The sequence below is a fragment of the Triturus cristatus genome, chromosome 3_1, assembly GCF_964204655.1.
Source record: "Triturus cristatus chromosome 3_1, aTriCri1.1, whole genome shotgun sequence".
NCBI lineage: Eukaryota > Metazoa > Chordata > Amphibia > Caudata > Salamandridae > Triturus > Triturus cristatus.
The window spans coordinates 166,763,504-166,789,725 of NC_140583.1; the positions used below are offsets into that span (position 1 = coordinate 166,763,504).

The 26,222-nt window shown below is 48.0% G+C and overlaps 1 protein-coding gene across 2 annotated transcripts in view; it reads right to left on the bottom strand.

Moving 5' to 3' along the window:
- LUZP2 (leucine zipper protein 2) overlaps positions 1-26,222 on the bottom strand; it is a 1,193,026-nt gene that overhangs the window by 253,962 nt on the left and 912,842 nt on the right. For both annotated transcript variants that reach the window (XM_085646302.1, XM_085646301.1), the window contains exon 9: positions 12,291-12,455. In XM_085646302.1, the coding sequence (XP_085502428.1) occupies positions 12,291-12,455 (165 nt within the window). The remainder of the gene's footprint in view (positions 1-12,290; positions 12,456-26,222) is intronic.

The window sequence follows — 26,222 nt, forward strand, 5'->3', positions numbered from 1 at the left end:
GCTTTGGGTAGTACTTAGAGGAGTGAAGACAATACAACTGTATAATAGCTCAGCATTTGAAGCTCAAAAAAATTAATGGTTTCAGTCACCTGTAGATCTCATACTCATCAGTCCTCAACTACTTTGTGTACCGTTAAAGTGGCAAATCTTGAGGTTTCAAGCTTGTTAGACCTGGCATCCTTGGCTTGGTTTTCCCCGACTTTTGACTCTACCTCCTATATTATTGACACTCTGCTGGAATTGTTTTTGTTGATTTAGATGCCTTGGGCACTTTGCCACTGCTGATCAGTGCCAAAGTGCAAGTTCTCCCTGGTTAAATTATTATTGAGATTGCTTATCCATGATTGACATATTTGTTTTACCAGTAGGTACCTAGTAAAGTGAACTGAGTGTGCCAGGGCTGGTGATTCAAATGCTACTAGTGGGCCTGCAGCACTGATTGTGCCACCCACATGAGTAGCCCTAAAATGGTGCCTCAGGCCTGCCACTGCAGTGTCTGTGAGTGTGAGCAGTTTTTTAACTGCCATGTTGTCCTGGCCAGTGTACACACTAGCCAGGCCTGACCCTTTCCTTTTCATACACACTGGACACCCCTATGGTAGGCCAATGGTACCCCCCTGGGCAGGGTGCAGTGTATGTGAAAGGTAGGACATGTCCTAGTGTGGGTAACATGTCCTGATAGAGAAATACTGCCAATTTAATTTTTTCACTATTGAAAGGCTATCTTGCCCATAGGATAACATGGGGAATAGTGTGTAACATGTTTACCTGCATATCTTCCCATAGCACTAAGATAGACAGTTGGAATCTGGTATCCCTGAACTCAGAATTTAATAACACATGTTTTAGTGAAGGAAGGGGGATATTAGGAACAACTTGTGATAATGATCGCAAAACGCGCTTAGCTCGTTTGTTTTTACCGGCGCCTATCGCCGGATATTTTTGCAGAGATAACACGCTATTAGCAACGTTTATCTCCACTGTGATAAAATATCCAGTGATAGCGGTAAAATGCCTGAATATCGCTGGATATCCAGCGATATTCACGCATTAACGCCATGGTGGACTTAGCCTGATAATCCACCTCCCATTGAAGAAACAGGTAAGTCATGTTTTTAGCAGGTGTTAAATACTAGCGATAATCGCGCTTAGCGCGACTTTTTTTATCGCTTCGCCTGCATTGCTAATAGGGCGAAGTTGTGTTAGCGACTGTTTTCAGTCGCTTTTAGTTGGGAACGCCTACCTTGCATGTCATTAGCGATAATTATCGCTGGCTTGCAAGGCGACAGGATAACTGGCTGCTATCGCCAGAAAGCTGTCGCTAACGCCTGTTAGCAACAGCTTGCTGATAGGGCGATAAAAAAATCGCCGCTTTAGCAGCAAAAAGTGCCGCTAAAGCGGTGATAAAGCCCTTGCTAATATGCCCCATGGTTTTTAAATTCTAAGTTTGGAAATAGCACTTTTAGAAAGTGGCTATATTCTTGTTCAACCTTTCTGTGTGCCTCTGCCTGGTTGTGGATTGACTGTCTGGTTTGTTAGTGACAGGGGCTGTGGTGGCTCCAGGAGGCTGGGTGAGTCAGCACTAGGCTAAATAGACCTATCTGCATGTAGAGTGGTGGGAGGAGTAGCACCTGGGTCTGAATAGGGCTGTGCCTGCCACAATGCTGGCTCCACCTCCTACGGTGCGTCTGATGGTCCTGGCCCAAACTCACAAAGGAAGAAGATGTGCACTGGCAGAGTGCACCCAGAACTGATTTGGACTGACTGGGTCCAGGACCCCTCACACATGAAGAGCAAAGACTTTTGGGGTATAAATATCTGAGCTGAAACCCCTAGACTTGGGATTAGGACAAACTTTGTGATCAAGAAGGAATCCCTGACAAAGAAGAACAGCCAGGAAGACTGAGCAAAAGTGCTGCCATTGCTGGGTGTCTGGGAGCTGACCTGCAGTTGCTGTTATTACTGAGGAAGAGGACTAAGGAACTTTCTGCTGTGTGCTGTGTCCCCCCCTGAAGTCTACCTGTCTCCAAGGGCCTGAGAAGAGCTGGCCTCCTGTTGTAAATTCAGGAATATAAAGGTTTTTGTCAGCAACTCCTACAACCCGCCCTGCACTGTGTCCCGCTGCTGCTGCTGTATCTGAGGGTAATTGTGTGCCCCCAGGCCTTCGCTGGTGCCGTCGTGCAGCCTGTCTGGCTTACACGCCTATCAACTCTCCCGGAGCACTGAGGGTGCTGCGTGCATCACCGCCGCCCACCCGTGATCCAAGTGAAGTACTGAGGGAAGGTATTGTATCACCACCGGCCCCCGATCTCCAGATTGCTGCGTGTTAATTTTTCAAATCACTGCCGCTACTCGGGCTGCCTGCCCGAGGCCGGGTCCGTGATCAGAGAGGAGGCGCGTTACAGACAGAACAAAGCCAGAGGGTTGCCTGGCAACTGGGACTCCCACCACCATGTCGTCGAGACACAGAGCGGAGGAAGGAAGTCCCTTCTCCGCTGACGCCTTGCTGCAAGGGGTCCGTCGCCGCTGAGGTCGTACCGCAGGAGTAGGGCTCCCGTTGGAGGCCCACAAAAAGAAGGAGGAGACACCACAAGAGCATCCCCAGGTAAACGCTCCCAGCCGCGCTGTGTTGGTGCGAGGCCGGGAGCGGGTGAAGAGTCGGCGTGGAGCTGCGAACGATTGAGCTAGCTCGCTGCATTGGCTGTTCATAGAGCGGGGGCAATATTTCAGGACAGCATCATTTTGGCTGTTCATACCGCGGGAGCAATATTTCAGGACAGCGTCCTTTTGGGTGATTTAAAGTGCAGCGGGGACAACAGTTAAGGACAGCGTACTTTTTGGTCTCATAAAATACAGCAGGGGCAATATCGGAGGACAGTGTCCATTTTGTTTGTACCGAGGGCAGCATTCCGACTATGAGCTGTGGTACCAGCACACGCATTCTACAAAGGGGGAAGTCTGTGGCTCATGAACCGGACAGTTCAGGCGCTCACAAAAGAATCAGCGTTACTGTCTTGAGGTAACCAGGAGGGTACATCTCTGTACCCACTTTCCTTTATGAACTAAACTGTTAAGCCCACATTTTTGGGGCTGAAAGCATTACAAAAGAATCTTGTTAAAAGTGAATCTTTACCCAAGAAACCTCGCTAGAGAGAAACATTTTTTTGTCCTGTATGTTGGTTTTATGTTGTTCTGAATCTGCCTAATCAAGATAAAGAGATTTCTAGTTTTATAAATAACTTGTGTAGCGTCCATTTGTGGTGTTTCACTGTGTTACTGTGGGTGTTGGTGCAAATATTTTACACATTGCCTTGGGGATAAGCCTGTCTGCTCGTGCCAAGCTACCAAGGGAGTGAGCAGGGGTTATTAACAGTGTGTTTCCCCCTTATCCTGACTAGAAGTAAGGGTCCCTATTTGGACAAAGGTACTTACCTCTGCCAACTAGAGAGCCCCAGATCTAACATTGGTGGTCAGCGGTGGGATTTGAATTTGTATTTGTACTTGACCCACAGTGATTGGTGTACATTACTAAGATTAGTGCAGACCACTACTCAGCCACATACTGTATTTTCTTTTTGGTTCTATTTTTGATCTGGTCCTAAAGTCATCCACACATCATGTCTCAAAAGGGTGGAGCAGCAAGTGAAAAGGCAGAATTGGAGTTTCACATTGAGGATTTGTATTCCTACAAGGTAGACCAGCTTAAACAATTCTGCAAAGATTTGGGATGTCCCAAGGAGTAGCGCTAAGAAGGATGAGCTACAAAAGGCCTTGAAAGCCTGGTGGGAGGCCAAAGGAGCTGCAGGTGGAGATGATGCAGATGAGGAGGTGGATGACCAGGAGATTGGGTTTAGGCCACAGGATTTGCCTGTACCAAGATCAACCGGCAGGGCTGCCAGCATTCATTCCACAGAGAGTCTCTCCCAGGAAGAGGGGGAAGAGAACCAGAGGATCAAGGAACATGAGTAAGAAGTTTTGAGGAGGAGCAGCACCTGGGTGCCATGGAGGAAAAGCGATTGCTTTTGGAGCGTGAAAAGAGGGCATAAGAGAGCAAGCACGCTCTAGCCCTGGAAGAAAAGATATTGCTTTTGGTTCATGAATTGAGCATGAGGGAGCTGGATATTAGGGCCAAGCAGCTGGAGTCCAGTACAAATGATGGCAGCGCACAGCCAGTGCAAGGGGGTAAGGTATACATACCCAAGGATGTAGTGCAGAATTTCCAAAAGCGATAGGATATTCATGCATGGTTTGAATCATATGAGCTTGCTTTGAGGATGCATGAGTTGCCTGAAAAGAGATGGGGGCAGGCCTGTGGAAACATTTTGAGGCGTCAGGGACAGCGGTTTTGACACCGTTAGAGGAGGGTGCACTGACATGCCAAAATGAAGGAGGCTTTATGCCTCAAGTATAGGCTCACCCCAGAACAGCACAGGGTAAGGTTCAGGACCTCAAAGAAGAATGAGTCAAACACTTGGGTTGAATGTGTGAGAATGTACACCAGCGCACTGGAAGATTGGATGAAGGGCAGCAAAGTAACTGATTATGAGGGGTTGTGCCATCTAATTAGTTGGGATCACTTGAGCAGTCTGTGTGTTCCAGAGCTGCGCCAGCATCTTTTGCATAGTAAGTTAACTAATCGCAGTGAGCTTGCTAAGGAAGCGGGCCGCTGAACCAGCACCAGGGTCCACAAGGGGATTATGGGTACCACAGCCAAAGGTGGGCAGGGTCCTCAGCAGAAGAGTGGGGGGGACAAAGGTAATCAAAAGGAGTTCTCTAAGGGGCCCCAAAACAGTTCAGAGGGAAAGGAGTACCAGCCCCCCCAGCCTAAGCTGTTGCAGCCCCCTAGGGGCGGGAGTCAGCCTCAGGGTCCCCCCAGGTGTTACCACTGTGGTGAGAAGGGACACATTGCCCCTAGGTGCCCCAAGAAATCCCAAGCACCCACTGGTGCTCAGACACCGGGTTTAGTGAGTGTAGCTTTGGGAGAGGAATTTGTTTCCAGTGGGGAGGAGGAGCAAGCAGTGATGACCCTTGTCTCTTTAGGAGACAGAGAGATGGTCCAGGAGACCGACCTGCCTGAGAACACTAACAAATACAGGCAGTGGGTGACCATCAATGGGAGGAGGGTGGAGGCTCTGAGAGACACAGGAGCCAGCGTGACATCCACGAGGTGTCAGTGAGTGTCTGAAGAGCAGGTAATTTCCAATGCACTTCACCATGTAGTTGCAGCAGACAACTCAGTGCGCCACTGCAAAGTGGCGCAAGTTCCCTTTGAGTGGGGGGTCTCAGGTTCCTTGAAGGTCATTGTTAATCCATCCATGCCTGTAGACTGTCTGCTAGGAAATGACCTTGAGAGTTCCCCATGGAGGGAGGTGGAACGCCAGGCTCATTTGGAAATGTTGGGTCTGCCTGAGTGGGTTTGTGTGTCCTCTCGGTCAATGGCAGCCAGTAGGGGTAACCATTCAGACCTGGAGCCTGAAACAGTGGCCCAGGTACCTGCCAGGAAGAGGAAGGGCAGGGGGCATAGGAAACCAGGCCCCACAATTCCCTCGGTCTAGGAGGAGGCAGAACCTGAGGGGGATGCCGTGGAACCTACAGGGGAACAGATAGCTGAACTGGGAGACCTGCCTGATCTGACCCATTGGCAGTAAGAAGGCGCAGAGAGAATGCCCTTCTCCTATTGGTATGTGGAAACAGGCCGCAGACCAGGCAGCAGGTGGCCAGTCCAAAAATCATCTCATTTACTGGGAGGATGGGTTACTCTATAGTGAGCCTAAGGTCGCTGAGCCCAGTGCAGCCCATGTGCTGGTGGTATCCGAGCACTTCAGGACCTTCCTACTGGGTCTGGCTCATGGCAATCCTCTCGCAGGTCATCTGGGACATGACAAGACCTACCAACGGCTTGTCACCCACTTTTACTGGCCCCAGATGAAGATGCACGTTGGTACACATTGTAGACCTTGCCAGACTTGCCAGCCAAGTGGCAAGAGTGGAGGGAAGTGTAGGGCTCCCCTCTAACCCTTTCCCGTGGTGAGCACCCCTTTTAAGCGGGTGGGCAACAACATTGTGGGGCCTCTGGAACCCAAGACAGCCTTAAGCAACAAGTGTATCTTGGTCTTGGTGGACCATGCCACCAGGTACCCGGAAGCTGTCCCTGTCCGGACAATCACAGCCCCTGTGGTGGGCCGTGCATTGATGGGGATCTTTGCCCGCGTGGGGTTCCCCAGAGAGGTGGTCTCCGACAGGGGTCCAACTTCATTTCGAAGTACATGAAGTCTTTGTGGGAGGAGTGTGGGTAACTTACAAGTTTACCACTCCTTACCATCCTCAAGGGAATGGGTTGTTTGAGAGATTCAACTGAAACCTGAAAGGCATGATAATGGGCCTTGCAGAGCCCATGAGATGGAAGTGGGTTGTCTTATTATCATGCCTGTTGTTTGCCTACAGGGAGATGCTTCAGAAGTCCTTGGGGTTCAGTCCCTTTGAACTCCTGTATAGTCACCCTGTTAGAGGACCTTTCAGTCTGGTGAAGGAGGGTTGGGAGAAATCCCCTGGTAAGACCCGCCAATATGTGTTCAGCTATGTGCTGGCCTTCCGCAACCAGACCCAGAATTTCAGGAAATTCGCTCAGGCGAACCTGGAGGCTAGCCAGGAAGAAATGAAAAGATGGTACGACCAGAATGACACTCTGGTCGAATTTCAACCTGGGCAGAAGGTGTGGGTGATGGCGACAGTAGAGCCTTGAGCACTTCAAGACAAGTGGGGAGGGCCATATGAGGTGGTGGAGCGCAAGAGCGATGTAACCTATCTGGTTGACTTGCAGTTTCCCAGGAACCCTTTGAGGGTCCTACATGTGAACCGCCTCAAGCCACACTTTGAGAGGTCTGATGTGACAATGCTCCTTGCAACAGATGATGGGATGGAGGAGGAAAGTGACCCTCTTCCTGACCTCTTGTCAGCAAAGGAGCAGGATGGATCAGTGGATGGGGTAAACCTCTCTCCTACACTGACCCCAGAACAGTAGAGGGACTGTCGCCATGTGTTGGGTCAGTTCGCCTCCCTGTTCTCCCTGACACCAGAGTCACCAATTGGTGCATCCATGATGAGAACACTGGGGACAGTCTACCTGTGAAACAGAAATTTTACAGGGTAGCTGACAAGGTCTGGGCCAGCATCAAGGAAGAAGTTTCAAAGATGCTGGCGCTAGGGGTAATTGAGCCCTCAAGTAGCCCGTGGGCTAGCCCAGTGATCTTTGTGCCAAAAGCTGCTGCACCCGGTGCCACTCCAGAACTCAGGTTTTGCGTGGACTACCGTGGGCTCAATGCAGTCACCAAAACTGACGCACATCCCATCCCCAGAGCTGATGAGCTCATGGATCAGTTGGGCGCTGCCCAGTACCTCAGTACGTTTGATTTAATGTCTGGGTACTGGCAGATTGCCTTAACTGAGGGGGCCAAGGAGAGGACAGCGTTCTCAACGCCAGAGGGGCACTTCCAGTTCCGTGTCATGCCCTTTTGGTTGAGGAACGCCCCTGCCACCTTCCAGAGACTGGTCAACCGGGTACTGTCCGGGCTGGAGGAATTCAGCGCCGCATACCTGGATGACATTGCTGTGTTAAGCTCCAGTTGCGAAGAACATTTGCAACACCTCTGCGAAGTGTTGAAGGCTCTGCAAAGTGCAGGCCTTACTATCAAGGCCAGTAAGTGCTAGAAAGGGCAGGGATCTGTGGTGTACTTGGGACACCAGGTAGGGAGCTGCCAGGTGGCACCCCTCCAAGCAAAAGTGAAACCATTCTGGCTTGAGAGCCCCCCAAGACCCATACAGAGGTGAGAACTTTTTTAGGACTCACCGGGTATTATCGCCAATTTGTCAAGGCATAGGGCACCATTGTTCCCCGATTGACAGAGCTGACTTCAAGGAAGCAGCCCAGGAAGTGATCTGGACCGATGCCTGCCAGACCACGTTTGATGCCCTGAATGCTGCCATGTGCACGGCACCCGTGCCCAAGGCGCCTGATTTCTCCAAAGAGTTTGTGGTGCAGACAGATGCTTCAGAGTCTGGAGTGGGAGCAGTACTCTCACAGGTGAATGACGAGGGCTTGGACCAAGCAGTAGCTTTGATTAGTAGGAGGCTACTTCTCAGGGAACAGAGGTGGAGTGCAATTGAAAGGGAAGCTTTTGCTGTGGTCTGGGCACTGAAGAAGCTAAGGCCCTACATGTTTGGGACTCACTTCCGGGTTCAGACAGACCACAGGCCTCTCAGATGGTTAATGCAGATGAGGGGTGAGAACCCAAAACTGTTGAGGTGGTCCATCTCCCTACAGGGAATGGACTTTACGGTGGAACACCGCCCTGGTACAGAACATGCTAATGCTGATGGTCTGTCCAGGTTTTTCCACCTTAGTGATGAGAACTCCCAAGAGGGTGGGTAGTTCTTCCCACTTTTCAGCTGGAGGGGACACGTGTTAGACCTGACATCCTTGACGTGGTTTCCCCTGACTTGTTGCCTCTACCTCCTATATTTTTGACACTGTGCTGGAATTCGTTTTTGCTGGTTTAGATGCTTTGGGCACTTTGCCACTGCTGATCAGTGCCAAAGTGCAAGTACTCCCTGGTTAAATTAATATTGTGATTGGTTATCCATGATTGGCATATTTGTTTTACCAGTAGGTCCCTAGTAAAGAGCACTGAGTGTGCCAGGGCTGGTGATTCAAATGCTAATAGTGGGCCTGCAGCACTGAATGTGCCACCCACGAGCATATTATCAAGCGGCAGCGATAATTATCGCTGGCCGCTCGTAGCGAGAACTTATTTATCGAGGGCTATCGCTGGCAATTATCGCCATGCTATCGCTGTATCAACAACGCATAGCGCAATGGCGATAATTTTCCAGCGATAGCGGTGTTTTCCATGGAACATCGCTGTTTTTTCAGCGATGTTCTATGGAATACGGCGATAACCTTGCTGATACGACCCTGTGGTCGTATCAGCATAATCCACCCCCATTGTTAGGTGTAGCTAAGTCAGCATTTTAGCAGATGTTAGTTTTTGGTGAAAACCACAGTTTTCGCCAAAAACTAACATCTGCTAAAATGCGCGGGCCTCCTTGTAAATATTGCGATGTACATCTAGCGATATTTTACAAGGTAGTACGCCCAGTGATGCCCACTTTGCATCTCATTAGGGATGCAAAGCGAGGCATCGGGAAAACAGGTGCTAACATGCGCTAATGCATGTTAGCACCACCTTGTAAATAGGGCGATGAAAATGCCGCCGCTTTAGCAGCAAAAAGTGCTGCTACAGCGGCAATACTGCACTTGTTAACATGCCCTCACATGAGTAGCCCTAAAATGGTGTCTCGGGCCTGCCACTGCAGTGCCTGTGCGCAGTTTGTTAACTGCCATGTTGTCCTAACCAGTGTACACACTTGCCTTTCCCTTTTCTTACACATTGGACACCCATATTGTAGGCCCAAGGTACCCCCCTGGGCAGGGTGCAGTGTATGTGAAAGGTAGGACATGTTCTAGTGTGAGTAACATGTCCTGATAGTAAAGTACTGCCAATTTCGTTTTTCACGATTGAAAGGCTATCTTGCCCATAGGATAACATGGGGAATGCTGTGTAACATGTTTACCTGCCTATCTTCCCATAGCAGCAAGATAGACAGTTGGAATCTGGTATCCTTGAACTCAGAATTTAATAACAGATCTTTTAGTGATGATGGTTTTTTAATTCTAAGTTTGGAAATAGCACTTTCAGAAGGTGGCTATTTTCTTGTTCAACCTTTCTGTGTGCCTCTGCCTGGTTGTGGATTGACGTTCTGGTTTGCGAGTGACAGGATCTGGGGTTGCTCCAGGAGGCTGGGTGAGTCAGCACTAGGCTGAATAGACCTATCTGCATGTAGAGTGGTGGGAGGAGTAGCACCTGGGTCTGAATAGGGCTGTGCCTGCCACAATGCTGGCTCCACCTCCTGCGGTGCGTCTGATGGCCCTGGCCCACAAACACAAAGGAAGAAGATATGCACTGGCAGAGTGCACCCAGAACTGGTTTGGACTGAGTCCAGGACCCCTCACACACGAAGAACAAAGACTTTTGGGGTATAAATATCTAAGCTGAAACCCCTAGACTTGAGATTAGGAAAAACTTTGTGAGAAAAAAGGAATCCCTGCCAAAGAAGAACAGCCAGGAAGACTGAGGAAAGGTGCTGCCATTGCTGAGTGTCTGGGAGCTGACCTGCAATGGCTGTTATTACTGAGGAAGAGGACTAAGGGACTTTCTGCTGTGTGCTGTGTACCCCTTGTTTGAAGAGGAGCTGTGCTGTGTGCTTTGACCCCCTCTGAAGTCTACCTGTTTCCAAGGGCCTGAGAAGAGCTGGCCTCCTGTTGCAAACTCAAGGATATAAAGGTTTTTGTCAGCAACTCCTACAACTCGCCCTGCACCGTGCTCCGCTGCTGCTGCTGTCTCTGAGAGTAATTGTGTGCTCCCAGGACGTCGCTGGTGCCGGCGTGCAGCCTGCCTGGCTCACACACCTATCAACTCTCCCTGAACACCGAGGGCGCTGAGTGCATCACCGCTGCTGGCTCGTTATCCAAGTGAAGTACTGAGGGCCGGTATTGTATCACCACCGTCCCCCGATCTCCAGATTGCTGCGAGGTAATTTTTTTAATCACCGCCGCTACTCGGGCTGCCTGCCAGAGACCGTGTCCGTGATCAGAAAGCATCCGTGTTACAGCCAGAATAAAGCCAGAGTGTTGCCTGGCAACCGGGACTCCCACCAACACATCTTCGAGACGCGGAGCGGAGGAAGGGAGTCCCGTCTCCGCTAACGCTACGCTGCAAGGGGTCCGTCACGGCTGAGGCCGTACCACAGTAGAAGGGCTCCTGTCGGAGGCAAGCAAAAGGAGGAGACACCGCAAGAGCAGCCCCAGGTAAAGGCTCCTGTGTCTGTGCGAGGGCGAGAGCGGGTGAAGAGCCAGCGGGGGGCTGCAAATGACTGAGCTAGCGCGCAGCGTTGGCTGTTCTTACAGCAGGGGCAATATTTCAGGACAGCGTCCTTTTGGCTGTGCATACAGCAGGGGCAATATTTCAGGACAGCATCCTTTTGGGTGATTTAAAGAGTAGCGGGGACAACAGTTAAGGACAGCGTCCTTTTTTTATCTCATAAAATACAGCAGGCAATATCAGAGGACAGCGTCCTTTTTGTTTGTACCGAGGGCAGCATTCCGACTACAAGCATTCCACAGAGGGGGAAGACCATGGCTTGTTAACCGGACAGTGCAGGCTCTCGCAAAGGGATCAGCGTTACTGTCTTGAGGTAACCAGGAGGGTTAATCTCTGCACCCGTTTTCCTTTAAGAACTAAACTGTTAAGCCCACGTTTTTGGGGCTGAAAGCATTACTAAAGAATCTTGTTAAAAGTGAATCTTTACCCAAGAAACCTTGCTAGAGAAACTCTTTTTTGTCCTGTTTGTTGGTTTTATGTCGTTCTGAATCTGCCTCATCAAGATAAAGAGATTTATATTTTTTATAAATAACTTGTGTAGCGTCCATTTGTGGTGTTTCACTGTGTTACTGTGGGTGTTGGTGCAAATACTTTACACATTGTCTTGGGGAAAAGCATGTCTGCTCGTGCCAAGCTAATAAGGGGATGAGCAGGGATGCTCACCAGTGTGTTTACCCCTTACCCTTACTAGAAGTAAGGGTCCCTATTTGGACAAAGGTACTTACCTTACCCCCGGATCTAACAAAGCTCTACAAGAAAAATATATTCCCAACATATAAAGCTACTAAGCTGTGTAATAGTAGCAACTGACATACATATAATGGTACGTATCTGTGTTTTTGACTTGGAAACTACTACTACCAACCATGAGCTGTGTTAAGACAAACATACAGCCTGACTTGGCACGCGTTAACTACAGCGTTCCTCTCCGACCAGACGCTATTTTAATGCAAATAGGTTCACTGGGGCACGTGCAAAAAAGTCAGCATATAGTGTATTGACGCTAAAAATAAATGGATGATCTAATCTGTAAACCGGCAATGCACATGGACTCACTATTGTATGTTTGAGAACCGTGGAAATAATATAAAGATAGTCACACTCGACATGAAATATCCAGTGTAATGAAAGTAGCTGTTTACAAACTTTCTTTATTTATACCGATGCGTGATACACTATTTATATGTTACATGCATCAATTGTGCTTCTTAATCATTAATGCATTCTACTGCAAAATAAATTCCACTTTACTGGTTTTATGAGGACAACTGTGCAAAACAGCAGAAACCATACCTCATTGCGTTCTTGTTGAAGAGCATCTTTAGAGACGTTTGTAACTTGGGATATCAGCCTCTCGGTTGGCTTTGAAGGGATGATACTCATGGTGGCGGGTTGCTTGTGTAGAACTGAAGATAAGCATACTTGAACTGTTTCTTTCAAAGCTCTTAACTGGGAGTCCTGAGAACAAAAAAAGAGTAATCATCATGAAAGCAGGAAACACTCTCCAGTGGGCAGCAGTTGAGAAAGGTAAACTCTGTAAAACAGCCATTTTATTTTCTGTCAATGAATATTAGTGTCTCTTCAAAGGCCTGATGGGTCTGCTAAAAGGGGCACCACTATCATGGGCACTGTTAGAAACTGGGCTACTGATTGACTGAGGCATGAGCCATGGTCAAGTAGCAATCACAGTCTGTGAGACGCTGGCTCAGTATATGATGCACACTTATGTAAGTGGACACCTTGCACTGAGCCAGACATCCCTTATGGTGATTTTAGTGGTCTTTAGACAACCGTAAAAGCTCTTTAAGTAGTAGCTGTAGAGAGCAGCCTTCAGGCTTAGTCCAGAAGGAGTGTAGAGCAGCTTGTTTTACCTGAACACAATCTTATTGGTATAGATTAAGTGAAAAAGAACCACACAGTGTATTTATAAAAATATGTATTTATTGTAAGACATTCACTAACACATTTAGACATCTCCTAGCCGGGGGTATACACAATGCACATAATACTTTACAATAGAAATAGGTAAGTAGCACAGAATACAAAGGGGTCCCCATGGGGATACCCAACCATATACTAAAATAGTGGTATGCGAACCACGACTCGAGTCAAGACAATAGTCAGAGGACGTAGAAGTGTTGTGGACCCAAGGAACCACCCAAGGTGAGTATCTAGGAGCCCCACGAAGGTCGTGTGCAGTGCAGGAACATAATCTCGTTTTCCGTACAAATCTATGTGTAAGTCGCGTTGCAATTTTAATGAAAGAGGATCCTTCCCAGCGGTCCCTGAAGAAATCCCCATGGAAAACAAGAGGCTGGAGAGCTACCCCACCCGCAGATACCTTAGGGACCAGGATACCTGCACCAGGGAAGCCGGGTGCATAGATGTGAAGTGGCATCAGAAACCATTGTCAAACTCAATAGGGAACTTCTGAAAGAAGCTGCTGCTGGAGAAGGTGAAAGTGTCCGATGGAACCCACAGGTGAATTCAAGATGTGAAGAATCTGCAAGCAGAGTTGACAGAGTCTATGCCACTCAGGAGTGACCAGGAAGCAAGGAAGACAAAAGCCCACTGATGTTGGGTGTTGCAGGAGAGCTGATGGTAACCGTGAAACTACAGCTGTGTGGACCAGGCGATGCTGTTGAAGACCAAGAGCCGTATACAAGCTGTCCCATGTTGGATGTCAAGAGTTGAGGTGTCACTCTCCGGCGGGAGAACCAACAAGCCTTGGCAACTGCAACCAACTAAGGAGTAGAAGAAGGTGCAATGTCGGGACCAGCAAGGCCCAGGAGACTCGCCAGAAGCTGGGAAATCAGGGCAGGCCCCAAGCAATCAGGAGAACCCCAAAAAAATTCAAATGTGGCCCTCGACAGATCCCACCGTCCGGAGCCACTGGTGTTGCAAGAGGACCTCGAGCAGCTACCAAAGAAGCAGGCCCACGATGAAAATAATGCAGTGTGGTTAAAGGTTCTGGGCACTGGAAATGCTTGAGGTCTGGGGCTACATGGAGCCTGAAGATCTTGATGGAAGGAAGCCAACACCTTTGTAGCGGCAATTTGACGCAGTGCACAGGGGTTTGGTTCCTGTTGCTCAGACGAGGTGTACTAGCCTCTAACTTGGTGAGAGGACAGGGCAGGCCTCGAGGGATATAAAGAACCCCCACCTATGATGCTGAGCCTTTCAGAGTCTGTGGGAGCCCAGGATCAGCAGACCGGTCAGCTTAGTTGCTGTGCCTGCAGATGCAGGGAAGTAACTCCTTCATTTCAAGGGAAATTCCTTCAGGTGTCTTGGACGCCCGCAGGCCTTGGAAGGTTTCCTGTATGGAGCCCAGGCATTGCAGCAGACGAGCAGGGTGAAGAGATCAGGAGCAGCAGGAGTTTTCCCGGTTGCAGTCCTGATGCCCAGAGCTAAGTCCAGAGTGCCCAGACAGTCAAAGTTGAAGTGGTGTCTGAATTGGATCATGTCCCACAATGAATCTAGGGGCCTAACTTAAGGTAAGCCCCCAAGTACCATAAGGAAAGGGTTGGGATGATCAGAGGGTCCCTCCCCAAAGGGGGCTGGATACAGGGGAGGATACTCCCCTGTCCTTGTCCAGGTTTGCGCCCGAGCGGGAGCCAATGGCTCCCTGAACTAGTTTGAATTGGGCTATGCATGGAGGGCACCAAATGTGCCCAGCACGGAGACTATGTAGCACTGGCAAGCACTACCACCCTGTCCCAATGCACTAAACCCTTTCTGGGAGGTGGTCACACATCCCTGTGACAGGATGCTTATTGTTCAGCCTTCCCCTGCTCGAGGTTGGCTCAGCAGCAGCAGGGCAGAATCGTGTCTCTGGTCGGCAGCAGCCATGCTGTGATGTCTGCGTCTAGAATACTGGTACCAGGAGCACTGAGGGCCTAATGGAGAGCCTTTACAGTGCTTGGAATCATATCTCCCATACTGTTTATGGTGTGGGGGCATGATTCCAACATATTTGATACCAAACACAACAGGGTTTGTTACAACCAGTTTCAAGATGGTCATCACGTAATGACGCCGTGTCCCTCTATATGTTATATGGCTGCCTAACTTACAACCCGGGAGAATGGACTCTGAAGTCTGTGGGGGTGTCCTGCTCATGCAGGGGCATGCTCACACTGAGAACAAAGCATCCTGCCTTAAGGATTGCAAAGGTTTGCTGTAGAGGTTACTTATAGGTTTTAAGTGCAGTGACCTTAGAGATATGGAAACCTATATCTTTTGTAAGTGGTGTATTTAACAGCCTGAACAGGCTGCAATGGCAGACATGTAGATATAGTTTGAATGGTCTCCCATAGGTGGTATAATACATGCTTTAGCCTATGAAGGGACCCCTGGGATACCTATGCCCTGGGTAGCTTGGTTCCACATACTACGGACTTATAAGTGTGTCCCAGTATCCAATCTGGGACGTACCTAAGTACCTACCATAGCAATTTAGGGGAGAAAGCAGAGAGACTGGAGTCCTAATTAGCAGGATCCCAGTCAGACTAGTCAGAAACTTCATTACAGCAAGGTAAAAGTGGGGGTAACCATAAAAGCAGATCCTACTTTCGTACACAGTCCTAGTGAGGGTAAGGGTAAGGGGCAGGCAAACCCTAAATAGGTCTGTGCTTACCCTCGAAATGCTTGGCACAGAGCAGTGAGGCTTAACTTAGAGGCAGGGTGTAAAGTATTTGGGCAGCAACTCAAATAATAAAGCCGTTTAAAAAACAAACAAAAGGGATATCACAGCAGGTTAGACATATAGTACTTAGTTTAATAAATAAAGCAAGACCAAAACAACAAAAATCCAATGAGTAGAACAGGAGTCATTGAATTACATTTTTTTGTGTGAGAACTAGAGCCAAAATGCACAAACCGCTATTGGTGATATCTGGTTGTGCCGGACCGGGAAAAAGTCACAAGTTCAGACTGACTGTGATGGAGCGTGGGACGACTACAGAGCTAGGCCTACTGAACGGAATACCTTAATTAATGGCTGTGGAGAGTTGCATTGATCTATGTTGAAGATGCATCACGTAGCCAAGACAATGCATTTGTTCCGAGATGTGGAGAGGCTGCAGTACGAGACCCTGTTGTGGATTCCGTCTTTGACTTTGAGGATTCCGTCGACTGGGCTTGCGATGCAATGTCCAGTGTGGGGGATGCGATTCACAACTGAGGCGATGCATCGGCTCCGATGAGCGGTGAAGTTGTGATGCAGAGTTTCAGCGTCGTCATTGAGGCTGCAGTCAATGAGAGATGTGAGGAGCTGCAGCAGGTAAAGTGTCATGGAGTGGCAGTTCCAAAGGCGATCTGTCGGTCCCAAGATGCAGTTTGCATTGACAATAATAGTCTTTTGCGATGGATCCAAACAATGCAGCAGCGGCCAATGCATTGATTCTGCTTAAGCATGCACCACTCAGCTGAGATGCATCAGTTCTGCTCGGGGATGCATCGCTCAGCAGGGAAGATGCATTGGTTCTGCTGGCAAGTACCTTAGGCCCACCTCTGAGGATCATGGACTGAGGTGGCATCACTTGGCAGGGTTGACTAACAGATGTCCAGTTCAAAGGTTGGAAGCCTGTTATGTCCTTGAGGCTTCAGATCAGGAGGCCAGCCAACTAGCTCTTGGAGTCACTCTGAGACCTGGGGTAAAGCAATGCAGTTCTAGTCCTTCTCAACCAGGAAAGAGGGAAGCAGGCAGCAGATCAGCACGGCAAAGCAGGAATCAAGTAGAGTGACAGTCCATCCGCAGTCAGAGTGATCTTCCAGTACCCTGATGTCAAATCAAAACTACTGAGGAATCTGGCAGCGCCCAGCTTGTCGATGAGCTCACCAGCTTGGGGAAATGGGATGTGCTCCAGTCATGATGATGAACTTAAGAACCCCGGTATTCCATCCAGAACCTACATTTTGGAGGGGTACCCTTTGGGACAGCCTTCGGTACCAGTACAACAGCACTGGCCAAGGACTGTTGGAGAGGTCAATCACCCCTAACACCAGCATCTTAGAGACGTCCTCCTTCATAAAGGCTCTCACCTTATCTGACAACCTCTAAATGTTGTTCTTCACAGGTTGGCTGTCTCCAGCGTCCACGACATAGACACACAGGTGTGTGAGTCCAGGGGTGTGGGAGAACAGAGAGGCAAACTGCCCCACTAATTGGTAGCTCTAGGTGGTGAACTCCGCTCCGTTCACAGAGTTTGCAGAGTTTTCTGCACTCCGCGCTCCGTGGAGCTTGCAAAGTGCAAAAAAACTCCGCTTTGCGTAGTACAGCATAGATTTTTTCCCTCTCTCGCTCATGAACGGTAAGTTCGAGAGCATGAGCTGCTGCTCGGGTAGAATTTCTATCCGAGCAGCAGGAAGACCAGCGTGATGGGCAGTTTGCACTGGACTCCGCCACTTGTGGAACTCCGCTGAGTTTTTTGTAACTTTGCGGGGTTCCGCGTAGCCAAACTCCACATACTACGCCCAGGCTTGCAAATTGGTAACAGTCGCTCTGCTGCTCTGGGGTCAGGTTAGAACAGAGGGTTACACAGTTCATTGACCCATCATTTTCTTGGGAAGATAGGAGGTCAGGGAGAGGCTCACCCATCTGTCACCAGTAGCATGCTCACTTCAGACCTCTCAAAGTTGGGTTTGAGGTGAATTATGTGGAGCACCCTTAAGGGGTTACTAGGGGTCTGGAGATCCACCAGGTAACTGGACTCCCTTTTTGACTCTTCTGGGCCAGTCCAGTGATTCAGGATAGCTCTAGGCTCCACATACGTCATGACCCATACTTTCTGGCCAGTTTATTCCACCAGTGACCTTTTTGCCATACCAGAGCTTCATAAACTCAAGGCCTCAAGGTTTTTTTTTTGCCTTTTTCCAGAAGGGTGCATCTGGTTGCATAGGGCCGGCATATAGCTGACCACATTCTGGGGAGGTTTCCTGGGAGCTTTCTCCCACCGCTCCCTCATGAGGCTCAGAGGTCCCCTAATAGGGTGACCATAAAGGAGTTCAAATGGGCTAAACCCTACTCCCTTCTGTGCACCTCCCGGTAGGCAAAGAGGAGGCATGGAAGGAGGGTGTCCCATTTACTTCTCATGGGCTTACGTAGGTCTGCAAGATCTTGTTGAATCTCTCTACTAGACCATTGGTTTAAGGGTGATATACTCTGGTGAATTTGTAGGTTACCCCATACTCATCCCACACGGACTTCATGTACCCTGACATGATGTTAGTGCATTGGTCAGGCACTACCTCCTTAGGAAACTCCATGTGGGTAAAAATCCCCATCAGAGCTCTGGCCACTACAGGTACAGTCACTGACCTCAGAGATATGGCCTCTGGGTAGCGAGTACCATGTCCACAAAGATCAGGCCAAACATGTTGCCTAAGGTTGACTATAATTCGGCTTGCCAACTCAAGCCCTTTAGAGTGACACACTCTTTCTGCATCTCACATAATTCTTCCCTGGTGAGCCCACCTTCAACTTGCCAACCAGCAAGCTCAGGCATGTCACCCAGGGCAGCTATATCCTCCCTGATTGGCTCAGAGGCCTCCTCCTCAGGTACCCCATCAACCTCGACCATGGGAAGTTCAGGGACCAGTTTCCCATGCCCCTTACCCCTCTCTTTCTTGGCAGCTTTTGGGCAACTGTTCCAGGCTTCAGACTCCTTTGACTCCGTTTCTGGGCCCCATTGGACAGTGTAGTCATACAGACTCACTCAGGCAATACCAACATCTCCCAGTGTGACCTGAGCCCTACCTCACTCCAGTAGTGTGCTCCAGAGCATTGCCTAACAAACAATCTACAGGCATGGCAGTGCTCACTGCTGCTTTCAAAGAACCTGAGACCCCCCCACTTAGCGGGAACCAGAGCCAGTGGTAGATGCCTCTCATGATTGTCAGCGATTATGACTTGGTAGAATGTGTTAGGGATGATCTGCTCTGAGGACATCAGCTGACTCTTCACAGTAGTCATTCTGGCGCCAGTGTCTCTCAGACTCTCAACCCGTTGCCAATTTTTGGGTTTTTTGCACATCTCTTCATTGCCTGGGGACACTAGGGTCACCTCTATTGGCTCCCATAAAGCTAACTGGGACCATCTCCTCCCCCAGCACTATATTAGCCAATCCAGGTGTCTGCCCATCGGTGGAGGGGGTGTACTCTCTTAGGACATCTGGAGTTGCCCTCAAAGTGCCCATACTAGTAGTACTCAGTACACTGGGAGACAAATCTGCCTACCTGCTTATCATAGAATCCCTTTTTTTTAGCTTCAGACTGGGACTGGTTGCCACTACTCCCGTAGGAATCATTTTTGAGGCATGTAGAGAACTCTTTATTTTTAAGTTTTTCTCCACCCTCCTACTTCTAGTTGGAACCCTGACCACTTTTGTGGGGGTCACCCCAGATACCTTCTTGGACACTTTGGTACCCTCCTTGAGGTATGCCTCCTCAGCAAGCTTCCTGGGGTTAGTCAGCTTACTATCAACTAGATGCTGGTGCAACTCTGCAAAAACAGATTCAGAGCATGAGCTCTCTTATAATAGGATTGTACAGTCCATTGCCATTCTTCACTTTGCTGTCCAACACCCTACCATTCAGTGCCTTGCTGGAGTAATCCACAATATCAACCAAGGATTGGTTGGGGAGCTTTTTGCTGTCCATGAACCGTTGGTGATACTTTTGGGGGGTCAGAAAACTTTATTGGAGTGTGCCTCTTTGGGTCCTAACCTCTAGAGTGAGAAGTGTGTCCCGCCCCACAGCAGGCATGTGTTTCTACAGACCCTTCCCCCAATCCTCTTCTGGGATCTTGTGAACCTTCAGGGCTACCTCATTTGTCAATATCGTCTCTCAGCACATAACTGGGCACCAATTCTTAGGTGTGCAAACTCTTTTGTCTCCTTTAGACACTGTGGGTATGCTGCCACCATCACTGCTGAAATCTGCATTCCTAGCTTTGATGCCCAGTTCTTTAAGACTCAAGTCCTCATTTACCACTTTTTGGCAAAGGGCAATGCCGCAAGTCTCCTTGCTGCGCTGTCCTGCATCAAAAGGAAAGGGTAGCAACGTGCTGCATTAATGAAATACAGCGCATTACTTTCCTCTCTGCCTGCGCCGGCTCACCAATATGCTGGCACCCTTGAAACATGGTGAAAGTGAGTCTCCGTTGTTGGCAATCAATGGAGGTGTTTTGCTCTTTCTATCCTTGCTTGCAAAATGCAGCACACATAAAAAGAGGAAAAAACTAGGAGAAATAAAGGTATTTCTCCACTATATGCCTCCCCTGAGGAGGCACACAGGTTTGAAGCATTCCCAGGTTTACAGATCCTTGTAAATCTGGGAATGTGTCAAAACCCATAGGTGTTGCCCATAGGTGTTGTGCGGGACAACCCACAGTAATGCCCATGGAGCACCTCCTTGATGTAAAGTAAGACAATGCAGCACTTTGCACTGCCTTGCCTTACTCCATATCTATGAAGCCATGCAGGGTAGCTTTTCATAGACGGAGTGTCATAACAAGTGATGCTTCATTTGGGCAGGCCTCTTGTAATGAGGACCTCAGTTGATGAGCAAGTAACAATTATCTTTTTCCAAGGCCCTTTCAGCCTTTTTCTCTTCTGCCTCCATCTTTGACTTGGACATTTGCAGCTTGAATTTCCTCTCCTCCCTCCTGTCAGCCAGTTCCCCTGGGGACAAGTTGTGGGAAGAGACAATGTTCTCTGCCCTTGGCTCCATTTCAGTGGTCAAATCATCCCCTTCCATTGTATGTTGCTCCTCAGAAGTAAGGGTGGGTGGCAAACTCCACTCCCACCCCACCTGGAATGTGGAGTTCAGTGAAAAACTCCATCTACCACCGGCAGAGCGAGTTAACCAGCACGCTAACAAGGCACCTATAGTTATTACCTGCCCTTTCTTTTTATTGCTTCTCTTGGAGAGGGGGAGTTCTGTTCACATTACCGCTTATCGTCCGCAGGAGCCACGTTTAGACCGAGCAGTGCAGTTGTATTTAATAACTGCAGGTAAGCAGCACATTATTGAGTGACTGTGCTGCACTATATTTGTGTGAGTGTACAATACACAGAGACATTCTTGCGTCAGATGTGGCACCTAAGTTTGTTTGGGGGCGGGGAACCGACTGCTCTTCTGTGAGGCGCTATCTTGGTAGGCCAGACATGACGCACTAAGCTGGGAGGGTGGGGGGTGTCTTTGGGGTTATATATATTACACCATTGCAGCGATGGGGAGCAGGTGGCATTGCACACATTACAGAAGTCTTATCGCTGTGACCATCCAACCTGCCATGTTCAAGATGTCCACTGCTTTAGCCCTACCTTAGATGGAGCTGTGTAATGCATGGTTTCTGCACTCTGTTTCAGCATCACCTCATACCCGTGTGCTGAGTGGTTGAAACAGTGTGTGTGAAAGTGCCCTTTTTATGAGCCGCCTGACGTAGGAGGCCACTTCTAGCTCTACCTGGATGGCTGAGAGTGCACACCAGGCATTGATTCCAGGCTGTCAGGCAAACTTGGATGACAGGAGGCACTGCGTTGGAGCTTGTCTTCCAACTCCATCTCCTGCAGAAGGAGGGGAAGGGAGCAGTTGACAACATGTTAGCAACATGGTCTTCTGCAAGCTTCCAAACACTTCCATGCACCTGGCATGCTGAACTTGAGGTAAGAGATATGCATATTATGTTTATTTGTATCGCTATGCTGTGACCACTGAGCAAAACTCATTGCAGCCTGTGGTACCAAAACCTCAAGGACTGCTGCGAGGGGATGAGGCGGGGTCATAGGCACTGCGAATTAGGGCTGGCCACACTGACCGAGCATTACTCCGTTTACATGCGGAAGTCCACAGAATTCCACAGAGTTTTCTCGGAACTGCAGAGTATTTCGCAGAGAGAAACTTTGTAAGCTTCACCCAGACCTACTCAGAAGGGTCCTTCCCAGTTCCCTTGATCTCATCACCCTCTCCTTTGGCTTCAAACAGTGTGGAGTCAGCTTCTGCCCAGGCCCTCAGCATCCTTTACCATTCTAACTTACTGGTGGTGCTCTTTGCAGGAAGTACAAACTCTTTGCAGAATTCTTTAGGCTGGGCCACAGTGTAGAGCTCCATGTTGCTCAGCTCATATTTCATCCTTGCAGGTGTAGTTTCAGACCCAAGTCTCATGGACAATTGAGACCCTCAACAGCTAGTTTCTATTATTGGTATAATGTCTCCACTGATGTACTAATAGTTGGTAACTTCATCTCCACCAGGAGGAAATGTATCTGGATGTGGGGAGTGGACATGGTGGAATCTGTGAAAATTGCAGTGAGAATGAAAATAAAATGATCTCTTCTCCTAGAAAAGTATTATTTTTTTAAATTGGGATGTGGTAAAGTTAAAAACAATGTGATGTGATAGGGAAGAGTTATATTTCCTGCACATCAAATGGTTGACATGTTTCAGTCTACTTGCACCTGGTTAGGCTACTGAGTTAACCGCAGGACCTCTATGTGTCAGATCCCAAATGTCCCATATGGGGCAATACCACTCGTGTAAATACACTGATTTACTTAGTCAGAGAAGTAGATTGTTATTTCCTTATGTTACATAAAGGTCGTGGAGGACGCCAAGAGAAGAGTATGACAATGACCCGCCTTATCCTCTCATCCGCTTGTCCTATGGAACATATCGATTCCCCTCCTGAGGGAATAACAATCAGGCTCACATCTACTGTGATCTCAGTATGGTATGTAACTTGGGGTCAAAATAGGCCAGTTCAGTTACATTCACAATCACATATTTTATGTCTTTGAAACTTTGGTTGCATTCAGGAGACAACTGGAATGGAACATTTTGCTTTGCTAAGTCTCTCCCTGTAGCAAAGTCACAAATGCATATCGAGCAATAACTAGCCATGCGTAAGAAGGATTGCAGCATGGTTACATCTTGTGGGGGGTAAGTAGATGACAATGCTTTCACATTATCCAGGTCCGGAGTCATTCTCCCATCAGAGAATATGTGCACATGATTTAAGTTTGGTTTTGTGAAACTCACACTTTGCCACATTCAAAGTGAGACCTGCATCTGCAAGTAACTCATACTTTTGTAAGGGCCTTCTCATGCTCCTTCTGTGTTTTCCCAAATACCAATATGTAATTGAAAGCATGTGTGACAGGTTGAAGTACTTGACGGATGGCATCCTGGAATATCTCAGCAGTTGTAGATACTACACAACTCAATCTTTTTTACCTGAATAAACCAACATGAGTAGAAAAAAAATGTAATGTAGTAATAGTTCACTTCCAGCTCGTGTTAATGGTATTTTTTGTTCAGGTCGAGATGGTAGAAGACTTTGGCTATATTCAGCTGCATAATCATGTCCACGATGCGGGGACCAGGATGTCTTTCTCTCTTGATTGCTTTGTTGGCCTGGCGCATATCAAAGCAAATGTGCACTGTACCTCCACTGTCTTTTTTTGGCATCACAACTATGGGTGAAACCCACGCCATAGAACGGGTGGAGCGTTCAATGTTATGGTTTAAAAATATTTCTCGTTCTTTCTAAACTGCTTTTTTAGAAATGCAAATCAATTCTGCGGTGTGGTTAGGTAATTAGACAAATATCCTCATAAATATCAAGTTGCACTTTCATTGTCTCGAGCCATCCAAGGCTATGAAACAAGAATGGGAACTGACTGACAATTTCAGACTGATCATGGAAGATGTAGTTGAGTGATATCAGTGCCATGTCAGCAGCAGTGGCAAATCTTAACAGGCATGCACTCAAAGAAGTTCCCAGAAGAACATGAATCAACGATTGCCCTGGCATCGCTTTATGTCTTATGGTTGCTGTAAGTGACCCTTGACTCTGTAATGGCTTGGATGCTGCCCACATGTATACCTGCATGTTTTATGGGAACAGGAGATAAGTTGCAAAATGTGTCTACTACCCTGATGTTAATGGATGCACCACTATCAATAATGAAAGTTATGGGGAAACCATTCACTTTTAATGTAATTTTAGGACATTGTCCAAATGAAATATTTTGCTCCATTTTGAGCTTCTCTTTTGACCTTTTTCCATAAAGCTAGTCCTATATGTGCTTGTCATTCTTTGGTAGATATTATGAATGCTCATCTATCTTCTTCACTAGCACTTGATAGTTACATTGAAGAACCTTTGAATGATGAATTTGATGACAATTTACTTTTTTTTTTCCTACTTGTTGTTAGCAATTGATTCTCTTGTTGGCAGAGGTATGCATCCTGTCCAAGAAGGGACCACAACCCTAGTCAGGGTAAGCTAGATACACACTTTATATTTACTTGTGCTCATCCTCTGGTAGCTTAGCACATAGCAGGTGGGCTTAACTAAAGAGGTTTTGTGTAAAGTATTTGTGAAAGCTGCACACACACACACAGTAAAACAATGGAAAATACCATAAAAAGACTCTGCAGATGTTTGGAAAATTGAGAATATTGATCAGAGTAAAACAAGACCAAAATGACAAAAATCCAATCAGTAGAATTGAAGATATGACTTTTAAAGAATAAATGCAAAAACAGTGCTTAGACATCAGTAGCGCTAGAAGGTCTTTTGAGTTCGCAAGGGAACAGGGTAAATCCAAAGTTCAGGCTGACCACGATGCGCCGGTCCTGGCCAGCGTAGTGGTGTTGATGCATCCGTTTTGTGGAAAATTAGCTGCAGAACCCACTTCTGAGGCCCAGGAAAGGAGAGTGTACATCAGTCAAGGGTTGGAATCCCATATGGCAGGGCCCAGCAGCACCAGCAGGATTGTAGGACGTCTTTTGTATCCCTGAGACTTCAGTAAAAAACAGAAAGCAAGCCAGCAACCCCTTGGAGTTCCTCTGGGTTCAAGTGAGATGGGGCGAGTCCAATCCTTGTCCCCTTGTCCCCAGCAGGGCAGAGATCAGCAGACTGCAGGGCAGCTCTGCAAAGTAGAGAAGCAGTTCCTCAAAACAGTCCGTAAAGATAAAGTGACAACCCTTACAGCACCGCAGTCTTTACTCCATTAGAGTTCTTCCCAGGTTCAGTAGTGTACTGATTTGGTAGGGTCAGAGCCCCAGTACTTATACCCAAAAGTGACTTTGATGTAGGGGCTGACTTCAAAGGAACTCTCTGAAGTGCACAGGATCTCTTCCAACCAGTCCTGTCTACCAGGCTATCAGTGGGGGATAATCAGTCAATTGTGTTGGAACAGGACACAGCCTATTCATGTGTAAATGTGAGCTTCCCTCTTCCTGTCCAGGAAGGCCATCAGAATACACATGAATGCAGATAAGTACTCTGTTAAACCCACCTTTCCTGTGTTTATGACTGTCTAGAGGGAATGCATACATTGTAGCTGTCAACGAGCCCAGTTCAGCTCAGATGTGTTTTGCAAACAGGATGCATGCAACCAGAGCAAAGTTAAGAGTAGGGAATTGTCCGCTTTCTAAAAGTGGCATTTCTAAAATAGTAATGTCAAATCCAACCTTACCACTAAAGAGGATTTATAATTACTATTCAAAGATACGAAACATAAATAAGCTACTCCTTTCCAATCAGGGAATACAACTGTTAAACTTGGCATCATTGGTGTGGTTTCCCCAGACTTTTTGCCACTACCTCCTGTATTTTCGATGCTGGCTGGATTTAGTTTTGCTGGCTTAGATGTTTTGGGCACTTTGCCACTACTGATCAGTGTCAAAGTGCAAGTGCTCCCTGATTGGCATATTTGGTTTAGTGGTAAGTCCCTAGTAAAGTGCACTGAGTGTGCCAGGGCCTGTATATCAAATGATACTACTGGGCCTGCAGCATTGATTGTGCCACCCACATGAGTAGCCCTGAAAAGGTATCTCGGATCTCCCACTGCAGTCTCTGCATGCAGTTTCAAACTTCCATGTCAACCTGGCCTTAACCTTTCCTTCCCTCCAACTTCTTGAGTATGCTCCTCTGCAAGGCCTTCAACTTCTTGGATGGCCGTGTATGGGCTAGGGTGGGGTTTCGACTCCACATCCCCCATCCGCAGACTGCTTTACATTGATTCAGGGTGCACGTGGGATGCACAAGAAGTTTGCTGAACCATTGCAAAATGTCAGGGAGAGCAGCCTTGTTTCGTCCGGGCATGTATCCCCTACTCGTCGTCAGTTGTAGCGTCATCCCCAGCAAAAAGTATGCATATTAAATAGGAGCACACATGTAACTCTGCAATATGTCTTTATTCTTCAACAAACAAC